We start from the raw sequence: 26,604 nt of genomic DNA, 5'->3' as shown, positions 1-26,604 counted from the left end.
TAAAGATTTTATTTATTTATTTGACAGAGAGAGATCACAAGTAAGCAGAAAGGTAGGCAGAGAGAGAGGGGGAAGCAGGCTCCCCACTGAGCAGAGAGCCCGATGTGGAGCTTGATCTCAGGACCCTGAGATCATGACCTGAGCCAAAGGCAGAGGCTTTAACCCACTGAGCTACCCAGGCGCCCCTATTAAAGCTATTTAAAGTGGGGTCTTTTAATTGATGTCACAGATTCTAGATTTCTATGTTAAGAAAAATGGAAAGTGAGGGAGAACTTCAACACAGAATTCCCTTGAAAGCCCTGGGTCAAGATAATTCTCAGATGTTCTCAAGTTCGGGGATGAGTAAGAGTGACTCATCTTTCACTAGACTAGACCTTTTCCTGGCTACTAGAAGATTACAGATTTTGTGCTAAACTAATTCTCTCTGAGAAAACCTATGGGGAAAACTAGAAGTTGTTTTTGTTTTTGTTTGAGTTAGATTCCACTCCCAGTGTGGAACCCAGGGTGGGGCTTGAACTTACCACCCTGTGATTGAGACCTGAGCCAATATCAAGAGTCAGATGTTTAACTCACTGAGAAACCCATGTGCCCCTAGGAGGCTCCAGTCACCCCATTCTTCATCCTTAAGGTTCAGGCTCTTGTCCCTAACACGGTGCTTCACATGTATTAAGCACTAACTGAATATCTGTTAAATTCATATTTTTATACATTGTCTATGTAATATCTGGTACCTGAAAATGTATGATAATATATCAATTATTGAGCAAGTACCAAGTACGAAGGTAATGTTCTAAATACTTAAATGCGGAAGGATAAAACAACTCTAAAGGAAAATTCTTCCAATACTTTGGATAAGGAGGAGGAGGGAGACTCTAACTCACTTGTCTAAGGTCAACAAAATGAGTGATGTGAGTAAGGTGCAAGACAAGATTCAAAGTCAAAGTTTTGGTCCAGAGGGTGCTGTATTAGTCCTGAATTGAGAGAGCAAGGATAACCACTTACCACGTCCTTTTATGGGAAACATAAAAGGAACTTCGGATGAAGATAAATTTGAGTCAGCAATGACATGTGTTTGGTTAACGACAGAATCAACCCATTCTTCCTGGGTGTGAACTCCTATGAAGACCATGCATTTTTGATGTTCTCCCCAGCATGACCCAATTCAAATCATAGTAGTTGGACATCATTCATCTGAAATCTTGTCCCTGCTTGGTGAATACATTTGGTTCAAGATTTTACATTAATTCCTGCTTAAATACTCCTCAGTTTTATAATATTCTTTATGTTTATCCTCTTGACCTAAATACCTATTACCCTAAATGTCATTATAATTGGATTCTATTCTATCCATAGCTGTAAGAATAATAACAATGCAGTATTGCCTTTATCACAGCTAAAGAGGCTCTATTTCATTATAACCAAATAATTTCAAGTTTGTGCTTGAATTGATGGCATGTAGATGGCCAATACTTTACAACTATTTTAGTCATTTCTATTAAAGTGACAGAATTCTTTTGCTGGACATAGAGCTGGGGGGAACCTAATGTATTCAACAGAAAAAAAAATGATGCTATTACTTTTTGAAATAATGGAAGTCTTAAAATCATTCCTTGAAAGCACAGCCATAGGATTTCTCTGCCTTTTGCTATCCTAATGCCAGGAAGAAAAGACAGTGAGGTACACAAAAATAATATTTTCAAACAATGCCAATTACTACCAAGAATACATTATTTTAAAACCAAGGAGCTTATAACAATCCTATACTTTGAAGCGTATTGTCATGTTTAAGTGGCTAATATTAAAGTTCAGTGACAAAATGTTGCTAATGAAGGCATGAGTGTGTAAAAGGTTTCTGTGGGGTACTTGATATAAGTTTCTTTCTTTTTTTCTTTTTAAAGTTTTATTTGTCAGAGATTTTTTTGTTGTGTGCACCCAAGCAGGGGGAGTGGCTGACAGAAGGAAATGCAGGCTCCCCAATAAGCAAGGGGGCAGGGCTCGATTTCAGGACCCTAAGATTCATGACCTGATCTGAAGTCAGCCCCTTAACCAACTGAGCCCCCTGGGGGCTTTTCTTTATGTCAGGGATAGTTGGGTTGTATAAATTATCAGAGAAAGCACTCCCGAAGTTAATCACTCTTTCACAAGTCCTGCAGTTGTAAATATTAAATCTAGCTACAGATACAGATACAGATCTAGATACAGATAGAGATGGCATCAGTGAGGAGGCCCACCATCTTCAAAGGTAGTTGTTTAAAATTGCCCAGGATTCCAAACATCAGACAGGTTGGAATATCCAGCCAGGCAGTATCTTTCAACGCTGATTATTCTAAAAGGAATCCCTACAATCAGGAGCCTAAAGAAATAGTTTTGGTGATAGTGAATTTCCATGTGAGGGGAAAAGCAGAGGAAAATGTGGCCCAGTTGAAGATATTCAGTTTCAACGTGATATAGAATGTAAGGGAAAGAGAAGTTTAAAATAGCTGATGTACGGGACGCCTGGGTGGCTCAGTTGGTTAAGCAGCTGCCTTGGGCTCAGGTCATGATCCTGGAGTCCTGGGATCGAGTCCCACATCGGGCTCCTTGCCCTCCGCAGGGAGCCTGCTTCTCCCTCTGACTCTGCCTGCCATTCTGTCTGCCTGTGCTCGCTCTCGCTCACTCTCTCTCTGACAAATAAATAAATAAAATCTTTAAAAAAAAAAAATAGCTGATGTACGGTGAAAAGAAACCTGGACTTGGCATCAAAATTCTCTAGTTGGAAACATTTCTCTCAGATTAACAGCTCGTAAGTGATGGGACTACATGGAAGTACTTAACTCCTCAGAACATGAGTTTCCTCTTCTGTAATATAAAGTATACAGAAAGTTCTTACTATCTGAGGATAATTCTTGTGAGGAGAAATGCCACTTAATCAGTCTATTTAAATGGAAATTAAATTTTTTAAATAAAGTCGAAATGGGACTTTTTCTGGAAATAGAAACGTATGTGGGTGGAGTTTATTTGATCTAATATCAACTACTGTGTGGATGATAATTGTTACAAAGTGATCATTATTAGGAAAAATTATAAATCAGTCATTAATATTTCTTATGTAATTTTGTCATTATTCTATAAAAGATGCATTGTTTCGTGATTGACTTTTGCAGTTTGATCATCATTCTTTGGCCTTTGACTCACTTTTCATCAACTTTCTCACGAGCTCCCTTTAATCTTTGATGTACAAATGGTTCCATTTTGTATCCTTTTGTTCTGGGTATGGACTCTATTTGCAGCTAGAGACTGATCAGCAAATATTCTGATGGAATGACAGAACATGTGTCAATGGAGAAAGGTTGTTGGTTGGGGGATAGCTTCGTAAACGGTCAGTTCCTTAGTGAATATGTTGATGTTATAAAGGCTTTTCCTTCCCTCAGAATTCACAATTATACTGACTCAGGTGAAAAGCACTGAGATGATGAGGATTCCTTAGCAACATCTCACATTGGTTATATAAATAAAAAAATACCATATATAAACCACCATATAGTATCTAAAATACAGCAGTTGGTTGTTAAAACTTCTATTTTTAGCCATTTACTTTAACAACTGATATTTCATATCTATTTCTACAACTGGCACTGACTGCTTCTCCTTGTGTTCTGTTGGGCTTATGATATGAAAAGCATACAGTTATGAAATCCCTAATGATTCTGCCTGGTCCCAACCCACCAAACCTCTTACACCGTAGCTTGGATTCCTTCTGCCCTCAGAGTAAGAGTGAAGATTTCTACCATGCCTATCCCAATGCTTCCAATCTGAAAATGGGGGCATTTTCTTGGAGGCTCTCTCTGGATTCCTCTTTTTGGGTTTATGTTTTTCAGTAAAAGAGGGCTAGGAATCTATTTGGAACTGAATTCAATGGCAGCTATAGATAAGATGTTTAACAAGCAGTACCAACGAGATGTAAAAACCAAAATCGACTCTGTTCATCTACTCTTCAGGCTATAAAAGAGAGAAAAGCACTCCCTTACAAAATATCTTTCCAATTTAATAAAGACCCAAATTACAGTAGGGTAGGTTTGCTAGCAATTCCCTCTTTTTCTCTCCTCCCTTGAGGAACATTGGGAACTCATTATGAGCAACAGTGATATTGGGTCTACTGTTAAAATAGCAATTATTACTTGCAGTGATGAAGAAAGAATTGCACGGTACGAATGCCAGGAAGAAAAGACAGTGAGGTACACACACCTCACACACACCCGAAGAGAGGACTATATTGGTGCCTACATATAGGTTTAAAGGATATTGGACCAGATCACACGCCCACTGAAGTATTCAGACTTCACTCTGGGGCTCCACTGACAAAGGGGCTGTGGAAAATGTAAGCAGTAAAAAACCTCACAAAATAAATATTTGTCACTGTATAAATTCATAAAAGGAAATGGAGTCGATGCAATGTTCTCTGACCAGACTTCCAGATCCAAGGAGCCAGCCACCATATACCTTTATAGTGGCATGCTTTAAACAATAGTTCATCTGCGGCCCTGACATATGGTCATTGGGTTAATTGAAAATTATGGTTTTGATAGCTCTGGGCAGCTTGAATATGACCAAACAATGCAAAGTAGGTATGGAGGGGAATATGGAAAAGGAAATACGAGAATAATGAGCAATAAAGAACATGCCTACTTAATCTTAAATAGTTCATTAAATAAAATACCTGAGCAATTTAGATAAACATACTCACAAACTCCAATGCACTGCAGACATGGAAATAGAACAACAGTAGTATAAGAAGTCACTTTGAGCTTATAGCATGTTATTTGAATATCAGGACTGGTTTGCTTTCCACCTGGGCATTATTTCTTTTGAATAGGAATTGAATTTTCAAGGCTTATGCATAATGGTCTTCCACAGCCGACATCTACAAGGGATTGGCCAATTTACACCATGAAAGGTGGGGCTCAATGTCACTAACTTCAACTTGATGGTGGTCCTTTCTGATGTTCAACAAAAAATTAGGTTATTTAATATGGTGTTTCCATTTTAAGGATTTCCTCCTGTGGATTTATCTTTAAGATTTTGGTGCCTGCTACTTAATGTTAGTAACAAATAACAGCAGATGACAAAAAAGAAGCCAGGGGCTGCTCATAAAAACCTCATTAATAGCTGATCAGGTCAATCTATTAATCTATTAATCAATTTTGATCACCTATGTCTCTGGTTAGGACAGTTTGTTGTATAATACCTTTTGCATTACAAAAGCATTCAGTGTTATGGAGGGAGGGACTGAGTTAAGTGAATACAATGTGCTATGATACAGAGGTGATATAAGTACATTCTAGTTTAGATTTTTTCCTTTCCTTATCCTGCTTGCTTGGCTCTCCCTTCCCCAGAGAGTACCTGCTCTCCCCACTACCCTCAAATAAATCACTTCAACAAGAATCCCAATCTCAGACTCTGCTTCAGACACAGTTATTAATATTCTTGCTTCATAAACTGAAGCTCAGAGAAGTTAAATATGTTTGTGCAAAGTCACACAGCTATGTGGGAACAAAGATCCATCTTATTCCAAAAGCATGTGCTTCTCAAAGGTTTTCAATCTGGTCCAAGTCAGGCATCAGATGCTGTGCTGTAATTATTAGACCACTTGGACAAGTCTGAAATGTATACTTAGGTCTACCCTGTACAATAAATGTGTTGCCTGTATTCATATATTTCCCATTTTCCTTTAGTAAAAGGTATTTACAACTATAGTACTAACCTCTTCCACTCTGAGAGCTCTTTATTTGTTTGGGGGTACTTCTCAGTACATTCCTGAAAGCAGTGGACAGTTACATTGTCTAAAATGTTCAATTTATTTCATGAGGCTCTTTGTACTCTTAACAAATATCTCTTGGAGGCACCAGGCTGGCTCAGTTGGTAGAGCATGTGACCTTTGATTTCAGGGTTGTGAGTTTGAGCCCCACATGTGGTGTGTTTATGGAAAGAAAGAAAGAAAGAAAGGAAGGAAAGAAGAAAGAAAGAAAGAAAACCAAATTAAAAAAAAAATACTGCCTAGACTTTATATCTAAGTTTAAGTGTAAACACTGTTTTAAATATCCACTCTGGTGGTCATGGATTTGGGATCAGTGTTACACTCTACTGTAACAGAGTGGGGAAAAATTTTGGCCCTGATCTGCAACTTAGACTGATCTTTGGCCTATAGTTCGCAGTGTTAGAGAAGGAAGATATGGCAAAAGTTCTGCATTCAGAGCTACAGTCCAAAGCTTTTTCCTACAGAAGGATTTTTTGGCCTACCTAAAAATTGTTGCAGGCATCCGGATACCTTTCATCCAAGAAGAGAACACTCAAGTTAGGCAAGATAAAGATTCTATAAGGCTTTCACAGTAAAGCAGACTAGTCCAAGACTTGACCATATATCTGGGAGTGAGGTCAGCTAAGTAAAAAACAACTAGACCACAGTTTCAGAAATTGAGACATACCATGGTATCACGGATCGTGATAGATCTTTCAAGGACAGAAGATTAGGCACCCTTAACTTGGTTTAGAAATCAAGAACTCCTGACTTCTCTGTAGTGTGTTCTAGCCATTCATCTCCATGTCTCCACTCAACAATCAGATTTCTGTCCCATTAAAAGCTAACAAAACTTGATGGACGACTGTAAAAACCTATATACTGCAGAGATACCCCAATAAGGAGCTCCTCACATGATGCAAAAGGAGCAGGGCAAAGAGAGTGATTTTGGTCATCCTGCTCCTACTGTGTCCACCAGTCACACCTTTCCCAGGTCATAGTGGATTTCTGTAGCTACATTCCGATTGATGTGCTACATAATATGCAACATTATTGATTAGGAAACAAGTATACATTTAGTAGGCTTAAAATTCTGGGGGACCTCTTAAAACTCTTACTGCCCTTTGTGTCCTAATCTGAGATCCATTTCTTCTACTTATTTTTAAATATTCCTATAAATTATGAGAATTTTTATACAGTGATACACAGGGTCATGGATATAACACAAACATTTACAAGTACAGTTTCAGATGCAAAGGGGCAAGCGGAACAAATGGGGCTTTGGAGATGCATGAACATGGGTTTCAATCTTTCCTCCAGAACCGGCCAACTACATGACTTGAGCAGGTTACTTGTTTATCACCCCGCCTGTGAAGATCTGCCTATGCCTATACTTCATAGTACTATTGTAAAAAGTTACTAAAACACTTCTGCCTCCAACAATTGTGGCTTTAACCAAAAGATGTCAAGCAGTAATTATTCTAACATTTCATCAGTTTACAGATAAAAAGTAGTGCAAGTGAGTTCTCCAAAGACTAGTTCAAAGACCTACAACTTGCCATTGGAAAAGCTAGCTTGAAAGCTCAGATCTTCTGATTTCTTGTTCAGTCTTTTGTATCCCCCATTCTGCCATTTTATAATTTAGCTCTTATTCTCTTGTCATAGGAACTAATTACTTGATATAACAAGTAAGTTTGAATTGTTATAACTATTGGACTGTGCCTGGTCAAGGATACCACACTGATCACATTTTATACAGACACTAAAACTGAAGACTACCAGCTTATTTTTGCTTAAAGAAAAAAAAAAAAGCCAGAAAGATCACAAAGGGGTGGTACTTTGGAGTTAATACAAAATTATTTTTGCATTATAAGCCAGAGTTGACAGAAAAATTATATGCCATCTGGGAAAAGAAGAATCAGGCTGGTTTAAATAATATAGAAAACATAAACTCATATACACTGAATTAAAAAATACAAAATAGGAAAAAAATCAGTTTGAGATTAATAACATTCTTAGAGTGTTATCAGTCAAATAATAATTATGAATAATTCATGATATGCTAAATTTAGGGAGTTCTACATTCCACTGAACTGATGAAAATTCAACAAAGAACATGACTAATCCAAATATTAAGCTCTTCTATTACAAGCTTTGATCTTTGAAATCTATCTAAAAAGATTCCTTAGTGGAAGCTTAAAATCAGTCTCTCTCTGACGTGAAATAAATTGGATTCAAACTGTTCTGACCTTGAAATCTTTAACACAATTAGAAAGTCTATGCCAAGCATCAGGTGTACATTAAAGAAAAAAAAAAAAAAAAAAAAAAAAAAAAAAGAGACAATCCAGACACTTGGAAAATAAAGAAAGAACTCATTTTAAAATCTCTCCCCAGATCAAGGTAGTTCTGTGGACTTGATGGCGGAAGTGTGGCTCGTGGGGGGAGCACCTGGGACAGTCAGCACACCAGCGTTTACCTGACAGCCAGGGAACTGATAAACTGCGACAACTGTGTGAAATTTTTGCCTTTGATAAAGAAGTCCGCGGAGAGCCGCAGGTGCTGGAGTCAGACTCCCATGCAACTTTCTTGCCCACTTTAATGTGACTAAATAAACTCTCTCCTCTCATGGTTTCTGCCCCATTGCTACCAACAGTTGGAAAAATGAAAGCGCCTCATACAAAAGACAGCTGCTGGCACACTGTCTCGGAAGGGACAAGGTACAGATGCTTTCCGATGATAGCTTCCAACCCTTTCAGCTCCAGAGTTTGGCTTCTTTTAAGAAACACATTCATCTGTGCCATACACTTTTGCTTTTGATTATTGCTGTTTGCTTGTTGCTTTTAGGTTGTGCCTGAGGATTAAGGCTGGATTTAAATACGTAATTCTCTCATTTTGGAAACGTTACTATCCGCCTGTGGTGGGGGCAGGGGCGGGTGATGATCAGAGAAGAGTGGGGCTCTAAGATTAGGGGTGGAACTGGACAAGTTTGGGGGCTGTGGGATAAAATGGAACGTAGCTGAAGACTCTCTCTGCAAAATCCTGAGGGCGGGTGCTTAGAAATTCTAGGCCCGTGTGTACTATTCTTCCTTGTACCATTCAATTTATTTGTTAAGATTGAAATTGGGTACAAATATAATTACAAAGATACTGATTTTTAGATTTTGTCTGTAGGTCCTGACAAGGGCTTCAATGTAACAGGTAGTCAAGGGGCTTCAATGTAACAGGAAGTCTAAGAACGCTTGTGAATTGAGTAAGAGCAGCCTCCTAAAGAAAGCACCAGTTGTAAGAGCTGTGGCACCTCGCCATTCAGTGTTGACATAAATATCACCTCTTGGGTGGTCTTTCCTCCCCTGTCCCTCACTCCCTGGAAAACTACTTGATATCTTTATTCTCCATCACATGATCGATTTTGCTTTCATTGTGGATATTGGTTATTTCTGTGTTTATATCTTCATTTATTTGCTATCTGTATTGTCATCATCACCAACTACTTTTCCACTGGACATTCACTGTATGACGTCAGGGGACTCTGTTTGCCTGGGATCCCTTCTGTTCCTTACAGTGTGGGCTCAGCTGTTGCGAGAACAACTGACACTCAGAAAGCATCCAATGAATATTTGTAAAACATGAATACACTTCAACAGTCCTGCCTTCAAGAACAGACATCTAACTGGCATGGTCACCATATAATTTATTTTTCACACTGCCACTTTTGACAATGAAAGAAGACACTGTTAGGTGCCAGGATAATAGATATAAGCTTCATAAATCTTTTTTGAATGAATTTAGCAACACAGAATACACACACCCTTAGATCACTGGAGGGTCTGACAGATATCAGGATTATGGAATGTGTTTTTAAATGTATAATTACATCTGACAATTCAGGAGATCAAGACATCTAAAGATCAAGAAAGGATTCCCAAGAAGATATCCTAATAGACCCTTAGAAACTAGCAAGAGGTAACTTGTAACTAGTGCTATTTTGAATGCCAGTGCATACTATTTCGACAACTTCCAAGAGCTTTATGTAACTTGATTTCTCCAGGTAGTTAACATTCCTTCCCCAGTCCCACTGGTACCTTAGTTCACACAGTAACTTCCTTAGGAAATCTTTGATTGCTTCTCTTTGTTTATTATTCTAAGGCTTAGAAAAGGTGAATTTAAGTTCAAACTCTAATTACCTAGAATTCTCTAATAGTGGGATTCAGATTTGGGAAAGTTTTTCTTTTGTTTGCTTTTGTCTTTCTAATAGACAAACAGGCTGCTGAATCCATAGCACAATAAAACTGCTTGAAAAATTAAATACTTGGTATTAAACTTAAAATTAAGGGTCTTATTTTTAAAGGTAGTGTATTAGTATAACACAGAGCTCTGTCATGTTTCATTGACTTGGTACAGTGGCAGAATTAGGACTGCCAGGCAAAAATAATAATAAACAGGTCTATCTCTTTTGCATTGAACATATTCTTGGGTAATGGTACCTAAGACATGTGCATTTAGTTCGAGGGTGAAGAAAACATCCACTGGCAGTTTTGGCTGCCTTTGGGCTTGTGATCCAGTATGTGGGTTCTTCCCCTATAATGAAGAACTGCAGGGGCAATGACAGATATTAACTGAAATTCCTCCAATATGTCAGGCACACATATGCTCAAGGGAACTGGGGAGAATTCACTCATGAAGAACCCAAACAGGGTCTTTGGCCCTTCAGACATACAGACATAACAAATGATTCACTTCTTGCATGAGAAGAGTAGTAGGAGGCAGTAGTGGGTTGACAGTAAGATGCTCCACATAAGGAAAAGTAGCACACACTCAAGGATGACTGAAATACACTGTATGAGAGCAGAGAGAGCCAATGTATCAGGGGAGGGTGACGGGCAAAGAGAGGCAGGCATAGGTGAGATCCCATGGGTCCTGGTGGACCATGTTTACAGTACAGGACTTCATCCTTTGTCTACTTTTCCATGCTACCCTTCACCACTGTAAAAGAGACCCCTCCCAGAAACCCATAAGGACGAGACTACTGTGTTTATAGCTGTGGAATACCCAGGGTGAGTCACTGCTGGACTCCTTAGCAACCAGTTGTTCTGACAAAAGACATCACTAATGTGAAAACCACCTCTCATTTGTTTGAGTCCATAGTGAACTCATCAACATACAGTATTATGTCTTTGCTGATTTATGGTCTACTGTTCAGCTACATTGTAAATCCATGAGAAGAGGCAAGTGTGTACCTCCACCCACTGCTGCTCCCAAACACATTCAACAAGAACTGGCACATGGGTATCTGTTTAATAGATTTAAAAGTCCATAAGAAAACAACTATTCAGATTTGCATTTTAAAAATAAACTTAGGGGGCGCCTGGGTGGCTCAGTGGGTTAAAGCCTCTGCCTTCGGCTCAGGTCGTGATCCCAGGGTCCTGGGATTGAGCCCTGCATCAGGCTCTCTGTTCAGTGGGAAGCCTGCCTCTCCCTCTCTCTCTGCCTGCCTCTCTGCCTACTTGTGATCTCTGTCTGTCAAATAAATAAATAAAATCTTTAAAAAAACACAGCAACTTCTTTCAAGATATGGCTCCAAAGGCAAAGGAAACAAAAGCCAAAATAAACTTTTGGGACTTCATCAAAATCAAAAGCTTCTGCACAGCAAAGGTAACAGTCAAAAAAACAAAAAGGCAACCCACCGAATGGGAGAAGATATTTGCAAATGACAGTACACACAAAAGGTTGATATCCAGGATCTATAATGAACTCCTCAAACTCAACACACACAAAACAGACAATCATATCAAAAAATGGGCAGAAGATATGAACAGACACTTCTCCAATGAAGACATACAAATTGCTATCAGACACATGAAAAAATGTTCATCATCACTAGCCATCAGGGAGATTCAAATTAAAACCACATTGAGATATCACCTTACACCAGTTAGAATGGCCAAAATTAACAAGACAGGAAACAACATGTGTTGGAGGGGATGTGGAGAAAGGGGAACCCTCTTACACTGCTGGTAAAAATGCAAGTTGGTGCAGCCCCTTTGGAGAACAGTGTGGAGATTCCTCAAGAAATTAAAAATAGAACTTCCCTATGACCCTGTAATTGCACTCCTGAGTATTTACCCCAAAGATACAGATGTAGTGAAAAGAAAGGCCATCTGTACCCCAATGTTTATAGCAGCAATGGCCAAGGTCGCCAAACTGTGGAAAGAACTAAGATGCTCTTCAACGGACGAATGGATAAGGAAGATGTGGTCCATATACACTATGGAGTATTATGCCTCCCTCAGAAAGGATGAATACCCAACTTTTGTAGCAACATGGATGGGACTGGAAGAGATTATGCTGAGTGAAATAAGTCAAGCAGAGAGAGTCAATTATCATATGGTTTCACTTATTTGTGGAGCATAACAAATAGCATGGAGGACATGAGGAGTTAGAGAGGAGAAGGGAGTTGGGGGAAATTGGAAGGGGAGGTGAACCATGAGAGACTATGGACTCTGAAAAACAATCTGAGGGGTTTGAAGTGGTGGTGGGGTGGGAGGTTGGGGTACCAGGTGGTGGGTATTATAGAGGGCACGGATTGCATGGAACACTGGGTGTGGTGAAAAAATAATGAATACTGTTATGCTGAAGATAAATAAAAAATTTTTAAAAAATTTAAAAAATTAAAAAATAAAAATACACTTGGGCTATGACTATAATATGTGGCTTTTAAGTGGGGTAAAAGGATGAGAAATGAGGTTGAGAGACAGAGTGCCTAAGTCTATAGAATAATCCTTAAAAGATCCTAGGGAGTCTCTGATGACCCTCTCCACTATTGGGAGCTACGAAGATAGAGATGGAAATTAACATACAATGTAAACTCCCATGATGTGTCAGTTACTGTACTAGGTGTTTATATACTTCATATTATTTAATTCTCTAACGAAAAACACCTTTAGTGTGCATGAATTCTATTTTACAGATAAAGAAGCTGAGAATCAGATTAAGTAATTTCCCTAAACATCTCCAACTTGAACCTAGATTAACCTAATGCTTAAGTGGATGCCCCACTGGAGACTATACCATGCTGCCAATCAGAATATTTGAGTGAGGAACAGTCAATCACTGAAATTTTCAGATTTTCCATTTGGTTTCCTGAGATTCTTTACAGGCTCTCAATTGCACAGAATATGGCATGTCACCACTGGACTTGTGACTCTCATATTTTCATTGTGAATGATGCTCTTTGCAGAAATAGTTTTCAATTTCCTTAGCCACATTTTTCCTAGTACAGATCCTGACTATTGTTTTCAGCTCTGCCCTCCAAAATCTGATAGCTGAGTTCACATATGGGCCCCTTTTCCATGCTGCATCTTGCCCCAGTTCCTCAGATAATCCCAACGGAGGCAGAGAATTATCTGTAACTCCAGTGACTTGTTTGGAGGTAGCTTAGAAATCAGCCTATATTCTAGTGCCAGTAGCCCAGTCACTTCTAGAAATCTGTCCCAAATATTTTTGTTGGCAATCAGATCCAGGTCTTCTTGTATCTTCCTTCCATTTTGATTCCATGATTCCTGCAACTTGCAATTCTTCCCTTCTCCTCTGCTTAGTACCTAACCATACAACAAGACTTTTCCCTAGGACCCTACTCCAAATTTCTGATATCTACCTTACAATAAGCTAGAATCTTTTTCAGAACCACAGTCCTATCCTAAACCACAAGTCTGTGCTTTCTAATTATTTTCTTGAGCTCTTTTCCAGGGACAAGGTCTTGGACCTCACTTTAGTCTGGTGCTGGAGTGCTATCTATATATCCATTTGCCTAGCTTCTGAGTATCAGTTTCCTTTCCTTGCTATTGTATATCATTTGTCCACTGAGGTCCTAGAAACTTGTGGTAATGGTTTCTATCTGCTCACTATAGATTTATACTCCTTTTCCTCCATAGTGAACACTATTTCTGAGAAGTGACTGGCCATCTAGAAACTACATTTGCTGCCTGACCGTCTTGCATTGAGCTGGAACATGGCACTAAATTTTGTATAATATGGATGGAAGGGATGTATGCTACCTCCCATCAAACCCTGCATAGAGCCCACTGGAAGGCACCCTCCAGAGACAACTGGTCATGTTACAGTGATAGATCCTCCATCAACCTGTGTTCTTGACTGACTTTTCTAAAGTGCAAACAACCCTTTTATATGAGCGGAAAAGTAGTCTCTAGTCTGGTATATTAAGCTATTTTGATTTGGGGATTTGTCTGACACAAAATTACTTACAAAAGACATACTTATTTCAAAAACTATGAAGGCCAGTATTTTTTTTTTTTTCAAGAAAGGGGTAGCTAGAGAGAGGGGGACAGAGAGAATCTTAAGCAGTCTCCACACCCAGCACAGAGCCCTGAGATCATGACCTGAGCCAAACTCAAGATTTGGATGCTTAACTGACTGAGCTACCCAGGTACCTCGAATTTATGACCTTTTGAAAAAACAGTGTCCCACTGGGCTACCAGCGCTTTTGGTGTCTGCCACTGTGGCCAGGTCAGGCTTGCAACCTCTACCTTGACAGAAAGGACTGATACAAAGCAAGTTCTATCTGTCTTCCCCTCTGGGTCAGCCTCACACTGCCTCCACCAACTGGCCAACGTGCCTTATGCCCATTTGTCAAGCTATGGCATCCAGAAAGGTATTTAAAAATCAAACTGTTGGGCACCTAGTTGGCTCAGTTGGTGAAGCAACCGACTCTTGATCTCCGCTCGGGTCTTGATCTCAGGGTTGTGAGGTTCAAGCTGCATATTTGGCTCCACACTGGGCATGGAGCCTAGTTTAAAAAAATAAAATTAAAATCATCATCATAATCATCATCCAAAGTGTTTACTGGGGACAAACACAGGGAACCCAAATACCTCCATGGCCACAGGTCTTTGAACATTCGGTCCATGCTGTCCACCCCGAGAGCTGACAGTTGACCGCACATTCCACCAGGCACTGAATGCTCATTCTCTGAGGCTTCTCCAAGTTACGCTGCAGATGGAAATAAAATATAATTTTAATGCAAAAATCCTATCACTGTTCTACCAAATCACCTTTCATGGGAAAAACTTTATTCTATGATAATAATCTTTCTATGTCTTTGTATGGAAAAATATCTTTCTTATATAAACTGGCGGCAGTTTTAGAAAATGGTTGTCCTAACTTCACAGAATAAAAGTTTGTTGGCCCAAATTTCTTCTTTAAAAAATCCTCAGCTATAGAATAGACCTGCAGTTAGGGTACTGGGAAAGCAGACAGTTATAGAACACATCCTCGCTGAGCAAGCACAGAAGCAGGAGGAAGCCTCGCTATTAAATTCAGGTACCTTGCACTTCTGGATGGGCCAAAAGTACAAAGAGAGCACAAAATTAACAGTTATCTAGGCTAAAAGTAAATAAATAAATAAGAATAAAAACAAAATTAACAACCCAAATGTGCTCATTAAAAACCACATATTAGGTTGAAAACATAACCTAATACTCTAAATTGCGAAAAAAAAAAATGGTGGTCTAGTTTATTTTCCTCTTGTCCTTTCTTAAACCAGCATGGAGGCAAAATTAGTAGATTTTTTTAATGGCCAAACTAGAAGAGATCTTTATGAAGGAAAATAAGTCATCTAAGAAACACAGAAAGGATAATGAAAAATCTTGTTATAGAAATCACAGACTGTGTGCTTATTTAGGAAAACTCTGACATGCAACACATGTTAAATGTTAGCAACGTCCACACCAAGCTAAAATGGATGATGAACATGATTACATGCTGCATAGGCAATAGAGAAATTACTACATAGGATCTTCAACCTATTTGAGATACATGGATACTCTAGATAGGTTAATAATTTGGGACTTCTTTAAACTAACATTCTTTAAATATTTATGGAACACATAGTATTTGAAAAGCAGAGAAACTTATTTTTCTATTACTGAATAGTTTATATTTTACTTTGTATCAAAAGCAAAGATTTATTATATTACACCAAATGTAAGATTTTTAACTTATTTGGAATTGCTGTACATTGGTGATTTATTTTTTCTAAAGCAGACAACTTTTGGAGAAACAGGCTAAATGAAATGTTAAAATCAAGCACTGACACTTGTGAACAGAACTCTGCCCTGTCTTAACCAGTTTTAGAATTTCACCAAATAGGATATCTAATTTTAGATGGCTTGGTCTCAGGGTTATTGTCTATGGCTGTCCTGTTTGTTTAGAGAGCTGTTTTTATACTACTTAATAGGAGAATACTTCAGTCAGGATAGGGAAGAGAAGTTTGGTTTTCTCCTGTGTCAGGAGAAACGGGACCAGTTTTCATTTTGTGAGTTTGTTTAGGAAGCCTCTGTGGAAGCCTGAGTTAACTGACCTTGTATTTTCAAATTATTCCAAAGACTGTGTTGGTGATTCTACCAGTATGAGAGAACTGGTAGAAGAATCCTTACTTCTATTAAACTGTCCCCATAGAGATTTTAATATGCAACTTCTTTGGAACAGGTTTGACTACAGCTTTTGCCCAAACTCTACATAGTTTATCATAGGAAAGAAAGGAAACATAACATTATAAAAATTCAGAACCCACTAATTGGAACTTGGCAGGGAGGCATTTTAACTTAGGTTGAGAAGAAAAATACAACTGTGCTACTTATCTAGCAATCATTTGCTAAACAAATGAACAGCACATTCTAATAACAAGTGTCAGTGTTCACCTTATAGGCAAGGCACAGTATTCACATATGTAAATAAATTACCAGCCTAATACAGAGTCCTATCTAAACATTCAAGTCACTGGATGTGAATAGTTTGCTACTAACTAAGTACATCTATATATGTCCTTGAAAGTAGTAACAATAATTTTTTAATGAGTCCTTCTCCTCAAGGCAAAAGGACCTTTCCCAGTCATTTCTGACCAAGTTCAAACTAAGGGGGTATAACTGCCCCACACCAGTTCTTTCTTACTCTCACTGAACCGAAGCTTCAAGAAGGAATCAGGTTGTCTTTTATATTAAGCATCAAGGTTGCAGCCTAATACTAAGAAACAGAAAGCCTCAAATGTGAAATATAAATATGGACCCATTACCTGCTCACACTGGTCCACACCAACTGGCTTGCCGTCACTGCGCACACAGCTCAGAAGGCGGGTCCTGACGCCTCGCCCACAGGTGGCATTTTCACTCAGCTGGCATGTGCTCCACTCTACAGGTAGAGGATCACCACACTGAATTTCAGAATTATGGTCATGCGAGCAAAATACAACAAACCTTTGATTATTTGCGTTGGTGAGGGAGGACAGTGTATATATATCTATATACGTGTAACCCTAAAATCATTTGCAGCTGGCTTTAGAGAGCACCTGCAATTCTTTCATTGCAAAACTAATAAGCAACCAAATAAAAGTGTTACCTTCCTAAGTTTGCTTTCTAAAAGTAAAGAGCTGAATGGTTTGTTAGAGACCATGTCCCTGTTGACTGAAGAGGATGGGAAAGGCACTAACTAGGATGGGAAAGGAAAACTAGTTTGGAATCCTCAGTTTGTGGGTGAAAACCGAGAGAAAAGGAACCCAGAAACAGTGCTACTGTTTGATGTAACTTGAAAATATTTTCAAGGAATAAATCCAATCATTTAAATCATTTCATACTTCAGTACAGTGGCACTAAGGTGCCTCAGAAAGGAAAGAGAGGTACCTCAGGACTATATGCTTATTACAAAAAAATCTACTTTTTTCAAATTATTCTCTCATGAGGGAAGATTTTATAGATTTGAATAGGTGCATTATAAATCAGATAATGGAGTTTGAATGAATTATCCTATAATTAATCTGATTTTTTTAAAAAAAATATTTATTTATTTGTCAGAAAGGGGGGTGGGAAAAGGGAAAGGGAGAGAAAGAGAGAGCCCACAAGCAGGTGGAGTGGCAGGGAGAGAAGGAGACTCCTTGCTGAGCAGGGAGCCTGATGTGGGGTTTGATCCCAGGACCCTGGGATAATGACCTGAGCTGAAGGCAAACACTTAACTGACTGAGGCACCCAGGTGTCCCAGTTAATCTGATTCTTAAACAAAACAAAACAAAATAAAACAAAACAATAACAAAAAAACCCTCTTACTTTGGTGTAGTTACAAAAAATGGTCTTGGATGATAAACATTGAGAACCTCTTTAAATACATTTTCAGGGGTGCCTGGGTGGCTCAGTGGGTTAAGCCTCTGCCTTCGGCTCAGGTCATGATCTCAGGGTTCTGAGACCTAGCCCCACATCGGGATCTCTGCTTCCCCCCTCTCTCCGCCTGCTGATCTGCCTACTTGTGACCTCTCTCTCTGTCAAATAAATAAAATCTTTTAAAAAATACATCTTCAAAGCTTGATAAGTGATCTATGAGTTTAACAGGAATAGTAAGCCCATGTGTAATAAAATCAGTATTTTATTTTATTTGAAGGAGAGAGAGAGAGAGAGAGAATGCAAGCTGGCACAGGTGCTTGTGTGCAAATCGGGGAGGGGCAAAGGGAGAGGGAGAGGCAGTTTCTCTGCTGAGCCCAGAGTCCCACGCAGGGGCCAATCTCACATAACCTGAGCCAAAATCAAGAGTTGGTTGCTTAACCAACTGAGCCTCCCAGGCACCCCATAAAATCAGTATTTTAAAGACATGTTCTTCCAGTATAACAAATTATACTGTATTTCTGAAAAATTACTACACAAATCAAACATCTGAAGCACCTTTAGCTAAAGCAAAAGGACAAACACACTAAGTCATCTTTTGCCAATAAGGACAATCAAATGGGCCCCTAGAATTCCCTATAAAGTTTTCTACGTGGGAAATCTCAGTCATGCCATTGTGACCTTAGTGGGGAACTGGTTTCACAAGAGGCTGCTGCTTTGCCTCTGCCGGCATGTGGTGGTTTGGTGGTTAGTAATGAATTCAGTGCTGACACTTAACACGGCTCCACATTTGTTGGTATTTTGTATATCTGCTCCTGCAGGTAATGACAGGTAGCAAACCAAGGTAACTAAACAGACTGTGGTATTAGGCACCGTGGTGCCCACACCTGAGCAGTGGCTGAATAATGAGGGGCGATGGGATTCCCAGTGGCTCCTAAACATCACTGAGACCCAGAGAGCAAAGTACGTTATAAGCTTGAACTTCTTGAAATAATAAAGGCCATAGAAGAGCTAAATTCTATGACAACATGACTACATTCTTCCCTAAATGGTAAATTATCCTCTGCTGCATATTTTTCTTGTTTTGGTTTATCATGGCTTAATTCAGCTCTATTCTGAAACTTCACCAATTCTTTCTAAGCATCTTGAAATTCATAGATTCCAGGTGGCTTTGCTGGATCTACATGCCAAGAGTGGGCATTTCTTTTGTGAAGGGACACTGGAAATGTCAAATCCTCAGCCTTTCATGCAATATGTTCTCACACTCTACTGTCAGACCTTAATCCCAAGAATGAAAACACACACACACACACACACACACACACACACACACACAAATATATATTCTCCCATTAGTATATGTGTCAGTGTTCAGGGGAAATAGCCTTGCTGTGGATTTCAACTGTACCTGTTAGATTGTACTGGAACTGGAAGCAATTTTCATTGAGGAGGCAAGGGCGCACCTGTGAGTCTTCAGCACATGTCCTTGAATTCAGTGAGGGTCTTAGCAGATGGCGGGTTCTTCTCTGCGTTGAGTGAGGATCACATGACTGTGAAAATCAAAGGGCAGGTAGAGTTAGAATGGACCCAGAGTTAGTTGGCAAATTATATATGATTATCTGTGTATGTATAGCCACATGTATAACAGCTACAGGGAAGACACAACTGAGGTGTTAAACATAATATTTAGAAACTAAAACCATTTTGTGATTCACTATAAATTGTTTTTTTGTTTTTCCCACCTGAAAGCTCTTTTTCTATGTCATAGTGATGGCTACTTTGCAATCTTCCATGTAGAATGAGGCACACAGACACTACTTTCATCAATTTAACACTTTCTATGCTCTCAAATAGCCTGGCACATAGCAAGAGATAAGTGCATTTTGAATGTTTAAATGAATGAAAAAAGGAAGACCAGGTCCCTTTGCCCTCAGATAGTCTAGCCCAATAGAAATAACTACACAGAAGATTTTAATGAGAAAATCAAAATATACCCCCAAACAGGTATATAAAGAGAATTATAAAATCACTATTGCCAATATGCCAGAACTTCCTTTTATTTGGGAGGCCCTCTGACCCACAGGGGATGAGCCCCCTGCCCGTCGTACTGACCTTTCCACAAAACGAATGTATAAATGTGAACTTCAAAGACCTCCTGCAATTATCACTTTGCCCATGGGTCCTCTTCTAGCTTCAGTTCACATAATTCCCTTGAGCCAGGTAAACCTGTCTGCCACATTTCATCCAGCTGCTCTACCCATGGTGAACCTTCAAGCTCCCCCTACTGGAATAATCTTTCAATTGTCCTAAATCCTACCCTCCCGCCCCCCTTCAGAACTCTAATAAAGGCTTTATTGACACTCCTCTTTTTTTTTTTTTTTTTTTTTTTACGATTTTATTTATTTATTTAGTCAGAAAGAGAGCGAGTGAGCACAGGCAGGTGAAGTGGCAGGCAGAGGCAGAGAGAGAAGCAGGCTCCCCGATGAGCAAGGAGCCCGATGCAGGACTTGATCCCAGGACCTGGGATTATGACCTGGGTCGAAGGCAGTGGCTTAACCGACTGAGCCACCCAGGCATCCCGATACTCCTTCTTTTAATAAAGATAAATTTTTCTCTTCCTTTCTGAGCAACTCTCTACCTGTGCTCAGGAATTACTGTATAGGATTTGTTTCTGAACACATACACATACCCATATACTTAAGCGCTGCACCGGCCCTTAGGATACTGCCATTCTTTCTTTATTATCCTGGCTCCTTCCTTTCTTTATAAACTCTTTGAGGGCAATGATAGATCATGGTTTCTACTTCCCATGTCAATCTCTAAAAATATTGGTTTGTATTTTACATAGTAATTGTTCACTAAATACCATTAGGTAGGTCACAACAACACAATTCCAGACCCCAAATCTAAAGAGGCAATAGATACTTAAACCACAGGAGAAATAAAAGCCTCTTAATTAAGGTCACTAAAGTAATAATTTCTATATTGGGATATTTTATTTGTTTTTATTCCTTTTAGTTTTCAGATATTATAGCAAGAACACAACCTGTAAACTGGATCTTGGTTGTTAATCAAAATGATAATACTGGATTGCACTGAAATATGCAAAAAATGCCACAAAATTTTCTGCTAATTTTAAATATTTAGTAGAGCCACTGAAACACATTTTTTATGCATGTGACTTTATAGTTGGATAATCTGTCAATATTCGTAAACTAATTTTACATTTTAATTGTATCAAATTGTCTTTAGATGGGCCAGTGAAACCTGGTAATTATAGTTAATTATCTGCAAATGAATCCCATGCTAAATCCTTACCAATAATTTATTATAAGTTTACCAATTAGTTTGATTGTTTGTTCTCATAAGAAGGAATAAGAACTTAAATGATTTGCCAATGAAAGAAAAATGAAGGTATCTAGGTAGATATCCCTGATTAGTGTTCTACTGATTTTCTACCTTAAAAAAAAAAAAAATCACTTGGTGTTGAGAACCAAATGAATAAATGTTAGGATTTATGTACCTGCTTAGTCTAAGCCATCAAATAAAGCAAAAAGAAAATAACACATGCACACATCAAATCATTATGTCACCTTGAACAATTTACTTATGTAGTCTAAATCTTAGCTCCTCATCTAAACCTGAGTGAAAAGAGGCCATGAATGTAACCTGATGAGATTTGGGCATTTCCTCCCTTAGACCTCATTGTCTATTAGTCTCTAATTCTGCTGGATGTGGTTTTAAAATATTCAGTTGAGGGCACCTGGGTGGTTCAGTCTTTTAAGCATCTGCCTTTGGCTTGGGTCATGATCCTGGAGTCCTGGGATCAAGTCCTGTGTCAGGCTCCCTGCTCACCGGGGAGTCTGCTTCTCCTTCTCCCTGTGCCCCCCGCCCACCCTGCTCTAGCTTGTGCTCTCTTTCTCTCTCTCTCTCTAATAAATATTTTTTAAAAATATTCAGTTGAGCATAATCATTCACAATCATGTAGACCTTGGTAATTACTTTCTAGAAATAAATATATTGAAAACCAACACTGCAGCTAACTCTTCTACAAATTTTCTATCCACAGAAATAGAGAGGGGAAAGTGTGGATGACTGGAGTCCACAAACACAATCCAATCTAATCTTAGGCAATATTTTTACGTTCCACTTAAAAAAATGCCCTAGCAACTGCTAACAAGTGATAGGTAGGTTAGTGTTTTCTCCTTATTTCTTTCTATTGGCAGGTTATAGGAAGTTCATAAAATAATGACTTGGTCACAAGGAAGAAGAGAGTGGAGCTAAATAAAAAAGAATGGTAAGGGAGGCTTATGTCTGGATGATTTCTTTATTGGATCAAGACTCCTCAAATACAAACCTGGATCTCCTCTCCTCTAGGGTATTTATATAAAGACATATTGTCAATTTCCTAAATGAAGTGATAAAGTGATGTGTGTATAACTAACCCAAAGTCAACTTCGGATCAATTTTAGTGTAAAGATCAAGGTTATATAGCTAAAGTTTATTTGCTAGTGAAAGAGACGACCAATAAGAACCAGTTAGTCTTTGGTAAATAAGCCCCCTTTATGAGATTAGATTTTCTAACTTATTACCTTTGAAAACCAGCACTTACCTTAAAGTTCAGTCCTTTCTTATGACATTGTGCTTTTATACCTTTTGTTCTCTCTAACAATAGGGCCTTTACCCTTGGACCTAACCTGAATATTGGTATTCAACTGTCAAAATTAAATCAGATATCCCATCTGAGAACCTTCAGTGACTCCCTTATACCCATAAAAATGGAATATCGTCATTTAGTCCACATTTCCCATTGCACTTGTACATGTATCAATGTGTGTTCATTCTTTCCCATGGGCTATTTGAAGAGAGTCCATGTCTTAATTTTCTGGAACATTTGTTCCAAGTTTGGCATAAAGAATGTAAATAATAAATACTTGCTATGTGGGATAACTTGGTTCTTCTGAGGCAGTAAGATGATATTTCTAAGCTACCATTAGTAGACAAATGGTCAACCCTGGACTACCATCATAGTGCCAAAATGTAAGAATTCCCCATATATCTGTATATCTGATAAAAAGAGAATGTAATCTTTTTTCTTATTCTCACACATTTTCTATAAATTCTAGATGATAATTCACAAAATAATAGCATCCATCATTAACTTAATAAAACACATCAACAAATGAGTTTTTATTTACCCAGATAAAGGATGACAGTTAATCTAGATATTTTAAAGAAACCCAAATACAAATGTATAATTTGATATTTTTCTAATACTTAGCTACTAACAAACACCATTTAATAAAACCACACATAAACCCAGGTATATGTGCATTTTAGTCACTCAGCGTACTTCCTGTCTGGAAACCAGCATAATTTTAAGGTCTGGCCTTGTCAACTCCCACAAGATACAGAAAATGCATACTTTTTGTTATTATAGAATTTATTTGATCATTCTGAGATAGTCTCTCCTTCATTTCATTGATTAGTCCCACTGAGAGAAGCTAGAAGACTATTTTTCTCCACATCTCTCATGAGGCAAATATGGATATATAATGCCATTGACTTTTCTTATTTGGAAAAAAGGTGTAAAAAAGATTTGCAAGATACCATCACAGTGCTTTGTAAGAAAATTTTTAGTAAAATTAAATTCTGATTCTCTTTTTCCACATCCTTGCCAACACTTGTTTGTGTTTTTGATTCTAGCCATTCTGACAGGTGTGAAGTAATACTGCATTGTGGTTTTGATTTGCATTTCCCTCATGCTTAGTGATGTTAAGCATATTTTTATGTGTCTATTGGCCATTTGTATGTCTTCTTTGGAAAAATGTCTGTTTATGTCTTGTGTCTGTTCTTTTGATTTTGCATTTTATTTTTTTATTATGTTCGGTTAGTCACTGTATAGTACATAATTAGTCCTTTTTGCAGTGTTCAGTGATTCATTAGTTAAGTATAACACCCAGTGCTCATCACAGCATGTGCCCTGCTCAATACCCATCACCCTGTTACCACCTGCCTCCACTCTCCTCCCCCTCTGAAATCCCCAGATTGTTTTTCAGGGTCCATAGTTTCTCATGGTTCATCTCCCTCTATGATTTCTCCCCCTTTGGATTTTCCTCTCTTCCCCTATGGTCTTCTGTGCTATTGCTTGTGTTCCACATATGAGTGAAATCATATGATAATTGTCTATCTCTGTTTGACTTACTTAACATAATCCCCTTCACTTCCAACCATGGTGATGCAAATGGTGGGTAGTCACCATTTCTGATGGTTGGGATGAAATAATATTCCATTGTGTATATGTACCACATCTTCTTAATCCATTCATCTGTCGAAGGGAATCTTGGCTCCTTCCATAGTTAGGCTATTGGGGTATATGTGCCCCTTCTTTTCACTATGTATCTTTGGGGTAAATACCCAGTAAGTGCAATTGCTGGGTCATAGGGTAGCTCTATTCTTAACATCTTAAGGAACATCCATACTGTTTTTCAGAATGCCTGTACCAACTTGCAGCTTGTTCCCCTTTCTCCCCACTGACATTTGATTCATGTTTTGTTAATTGTTGCAATTCTAACTGGTGTAAGGTGGTATATCACTGTGGTTATGATTTGTATTTCTCTGATGGTTAGTGATGTTGAACATTTTTTCATAAAAGACCCCAAATTGGCAAGGCTAGGATGAAAAACAAAACAAAGCTGGAGGCATCACCCTGCCTGCAATTAAGCTATAATACAAATATCATACAAAGCTATGATCACAAAGACAGCATCGTATTGGCACAAAAACAGACACATAGACCAAGGGAACAGAATACAGACTCCAGAAATGAACCTTCAGTTCTATGGTCAACTAATCATTGACAAATCAGGAAAAATTATCCAATGGAAAAAAGACAGTTTCTTCAATAACTGGTGCTGGGAAATCTGGACAGCTACATATAGAAGAATGAAAATGGACCATTCCCTTACACCAAACATAAAGTTAAACTCAGTATGGATGAAAGACCTTAATGTGAGAAAAGATCCATCAAAATCCTAGAGGAGAACATAGGCAGTTAGCTCTTTGACATTGGCCATAGTATTCTTTCAAGACATGTCTCCAAAGGCGAATGAAACAAAAGCAAAAATGAACTTTTGGGACTTCATCAAAATAAAAATCTTCTGTACAGCAAAGGAAGTAGTCAACAAAACTAAGAGGCAGCCCACTTATGGGAAGTGGGCAGAAGATATTTGCAAATGACATTACAGATAAAGGGCTGATATCCAAGATCTATAAAGAACTTCTCAAACTCATCGCTTCTCGGCCTTTTGGCTAAGATCAAGTGAAGAACTTCTCAAACTCAACACTCAAAAAACCAATAAAACAGTCAAAAAATGGGCAGAAGACATGAATAGACACTTCTCTCAAAAAGACATACAAATGACTAACAGACACATGAAAAAAATTGTGTCCATTTTTAAATTTTATTATTTGTATTTTTGGTGTTGAGTTGTCCTTTATATATTTTGAATATTAGCCCCTATCAGATATATCTTCTCTTATTCAGTAGGTTCTCTTTGTATTTTACTAGTTTTCATAAATATGCCAAAGCTTTTTATTTTGGTGTAGGCTTTTACTTTTGTTTGTAGTTTACTTTTACTTTGTTTCTGTGATGATCAGGGAGTAATGTGTAGAGTTGTTGAATCAGTATCTTGTAGACTTGAAACTGATATAACACTCTATGTTAATTATACTGGGGTTAAAATAAAAATTTAAAAAATGAAACCCTGATTCTCAAAGGTTGATAAGGGATGACCAGACCTCTATAGGAAAAAAATCTGGACCTGAAGAATTGTTACTCATGTCTCCTATGCTTAAAAATATTCTCAAGAATTCTGAGAAGATGGTTACAGAAATGAAAAAAAAAGTTCTTTGGATAACACGGTCCAATAGGAAGAGCAAAGACAGAAACATATGGATAATATGCTTTAGTAAAATTAAGTGAGGAGTTATCCCCATAAACAAACTATGAACAGGGAGACCAATGATTGAAGTTGCAGCACATATATGACATCTGTATCCAATAAGCAGAAAGTAAAAAAGAGGCATCTGACATACCCAAAAACACCGAAATGAAAAATTAAACTTGAACACAGGAGGATTTTGTATACTCTAAAAGCAGGTGACCATAAGGGGTCCATGGAGAGGTTTTGGGTGTTGATACAGTATGAGTCCAATGAACTTGTAATATCAACAAGCCAAAACTCCTTTCTGGGACAGTTTCCTGCACTGAAGAGAAATGGGTGGGAGGAGTTTCCAAATTGAGAAAAACAGGGAAACTAGCACTGAAGGAAAAGAAAGGACCAGTAAATGAAGGGGGAAGGACACAGGATCCGGAAAATCTCAAAAAGGAAGCTGCTATAGTTCTCAGCACTAAAAACAAAACAAAAGAGAGAAAGAATGAATGAGCCCTGGACCACAAAAATGAAATTAGGAAAAACAATCCTCAATCACAGCTCCCTCCTAAAAGTTCACAAAATTTGACCTCACTCCAAATAACAGGGCACCTGGGGGTTCAGCTGGTTAGGCAACCCACTTTTGATTCAGCCCCACCTCAGGCTCTGCATTGGGCATGGAGCCTGCTTAAGATTCTCTCTTTCCCTCTCTCCCTCTGCCCCTCCTCCTGTCTCTCTC

General features: G+C 38.4%; 1 protein-coding gene across 1 annotated transcript in view; it reads right to left on the bottom strand.

The window, feature by feature from the left end:
* The window catches only part of THSD7B (thrombospondin type 1 domain containing 7B), a 733,321-nt gene that overhangs the window by 25,238 nt on the left and 681,479 nt on the right, over nt 1-26,604 (bottom strand). The window contains exons 17-19 of the mRNA XM_059166739.1: nt 19,340-19,481; nt 16,860-16,975; nt 14,662-14,779 (exon numbers count right to left, since the gene is read on the bottom strand). Coding sequence (XP_059022722.1) covers nt 14,662-14,779; nt 16,860-16,975; nt 19,340-19,481 — 376 coding nt within the window. The remainder of the gene's footprint in view (nt 1-14,661; nt 14,780-16,859; nt 16,976-19,339; nt 19,482-26,604) is intronic.

The sequence above is a fragment of the Mustela lutreola genome, chromosome 3, assembly GCF_030435805.1.
Source record: "Mustela lutreola isolate mMusLut2 chromosome 3, mMusLut2.pri, whole genome shotgun sequence".
In the NCBI taxonomy this organism is placed as follows: domain Eukaryota; kingdom Metazoa; phylum Chordata; class Mammalia; order Carnivora; family Mustelidae; genus Mustela; species Mustela lutreola.
Note: the sequence above shows the minus strand (reverse complement) of the source record. Positions and strands in the feature narration are given on the sequence as shown.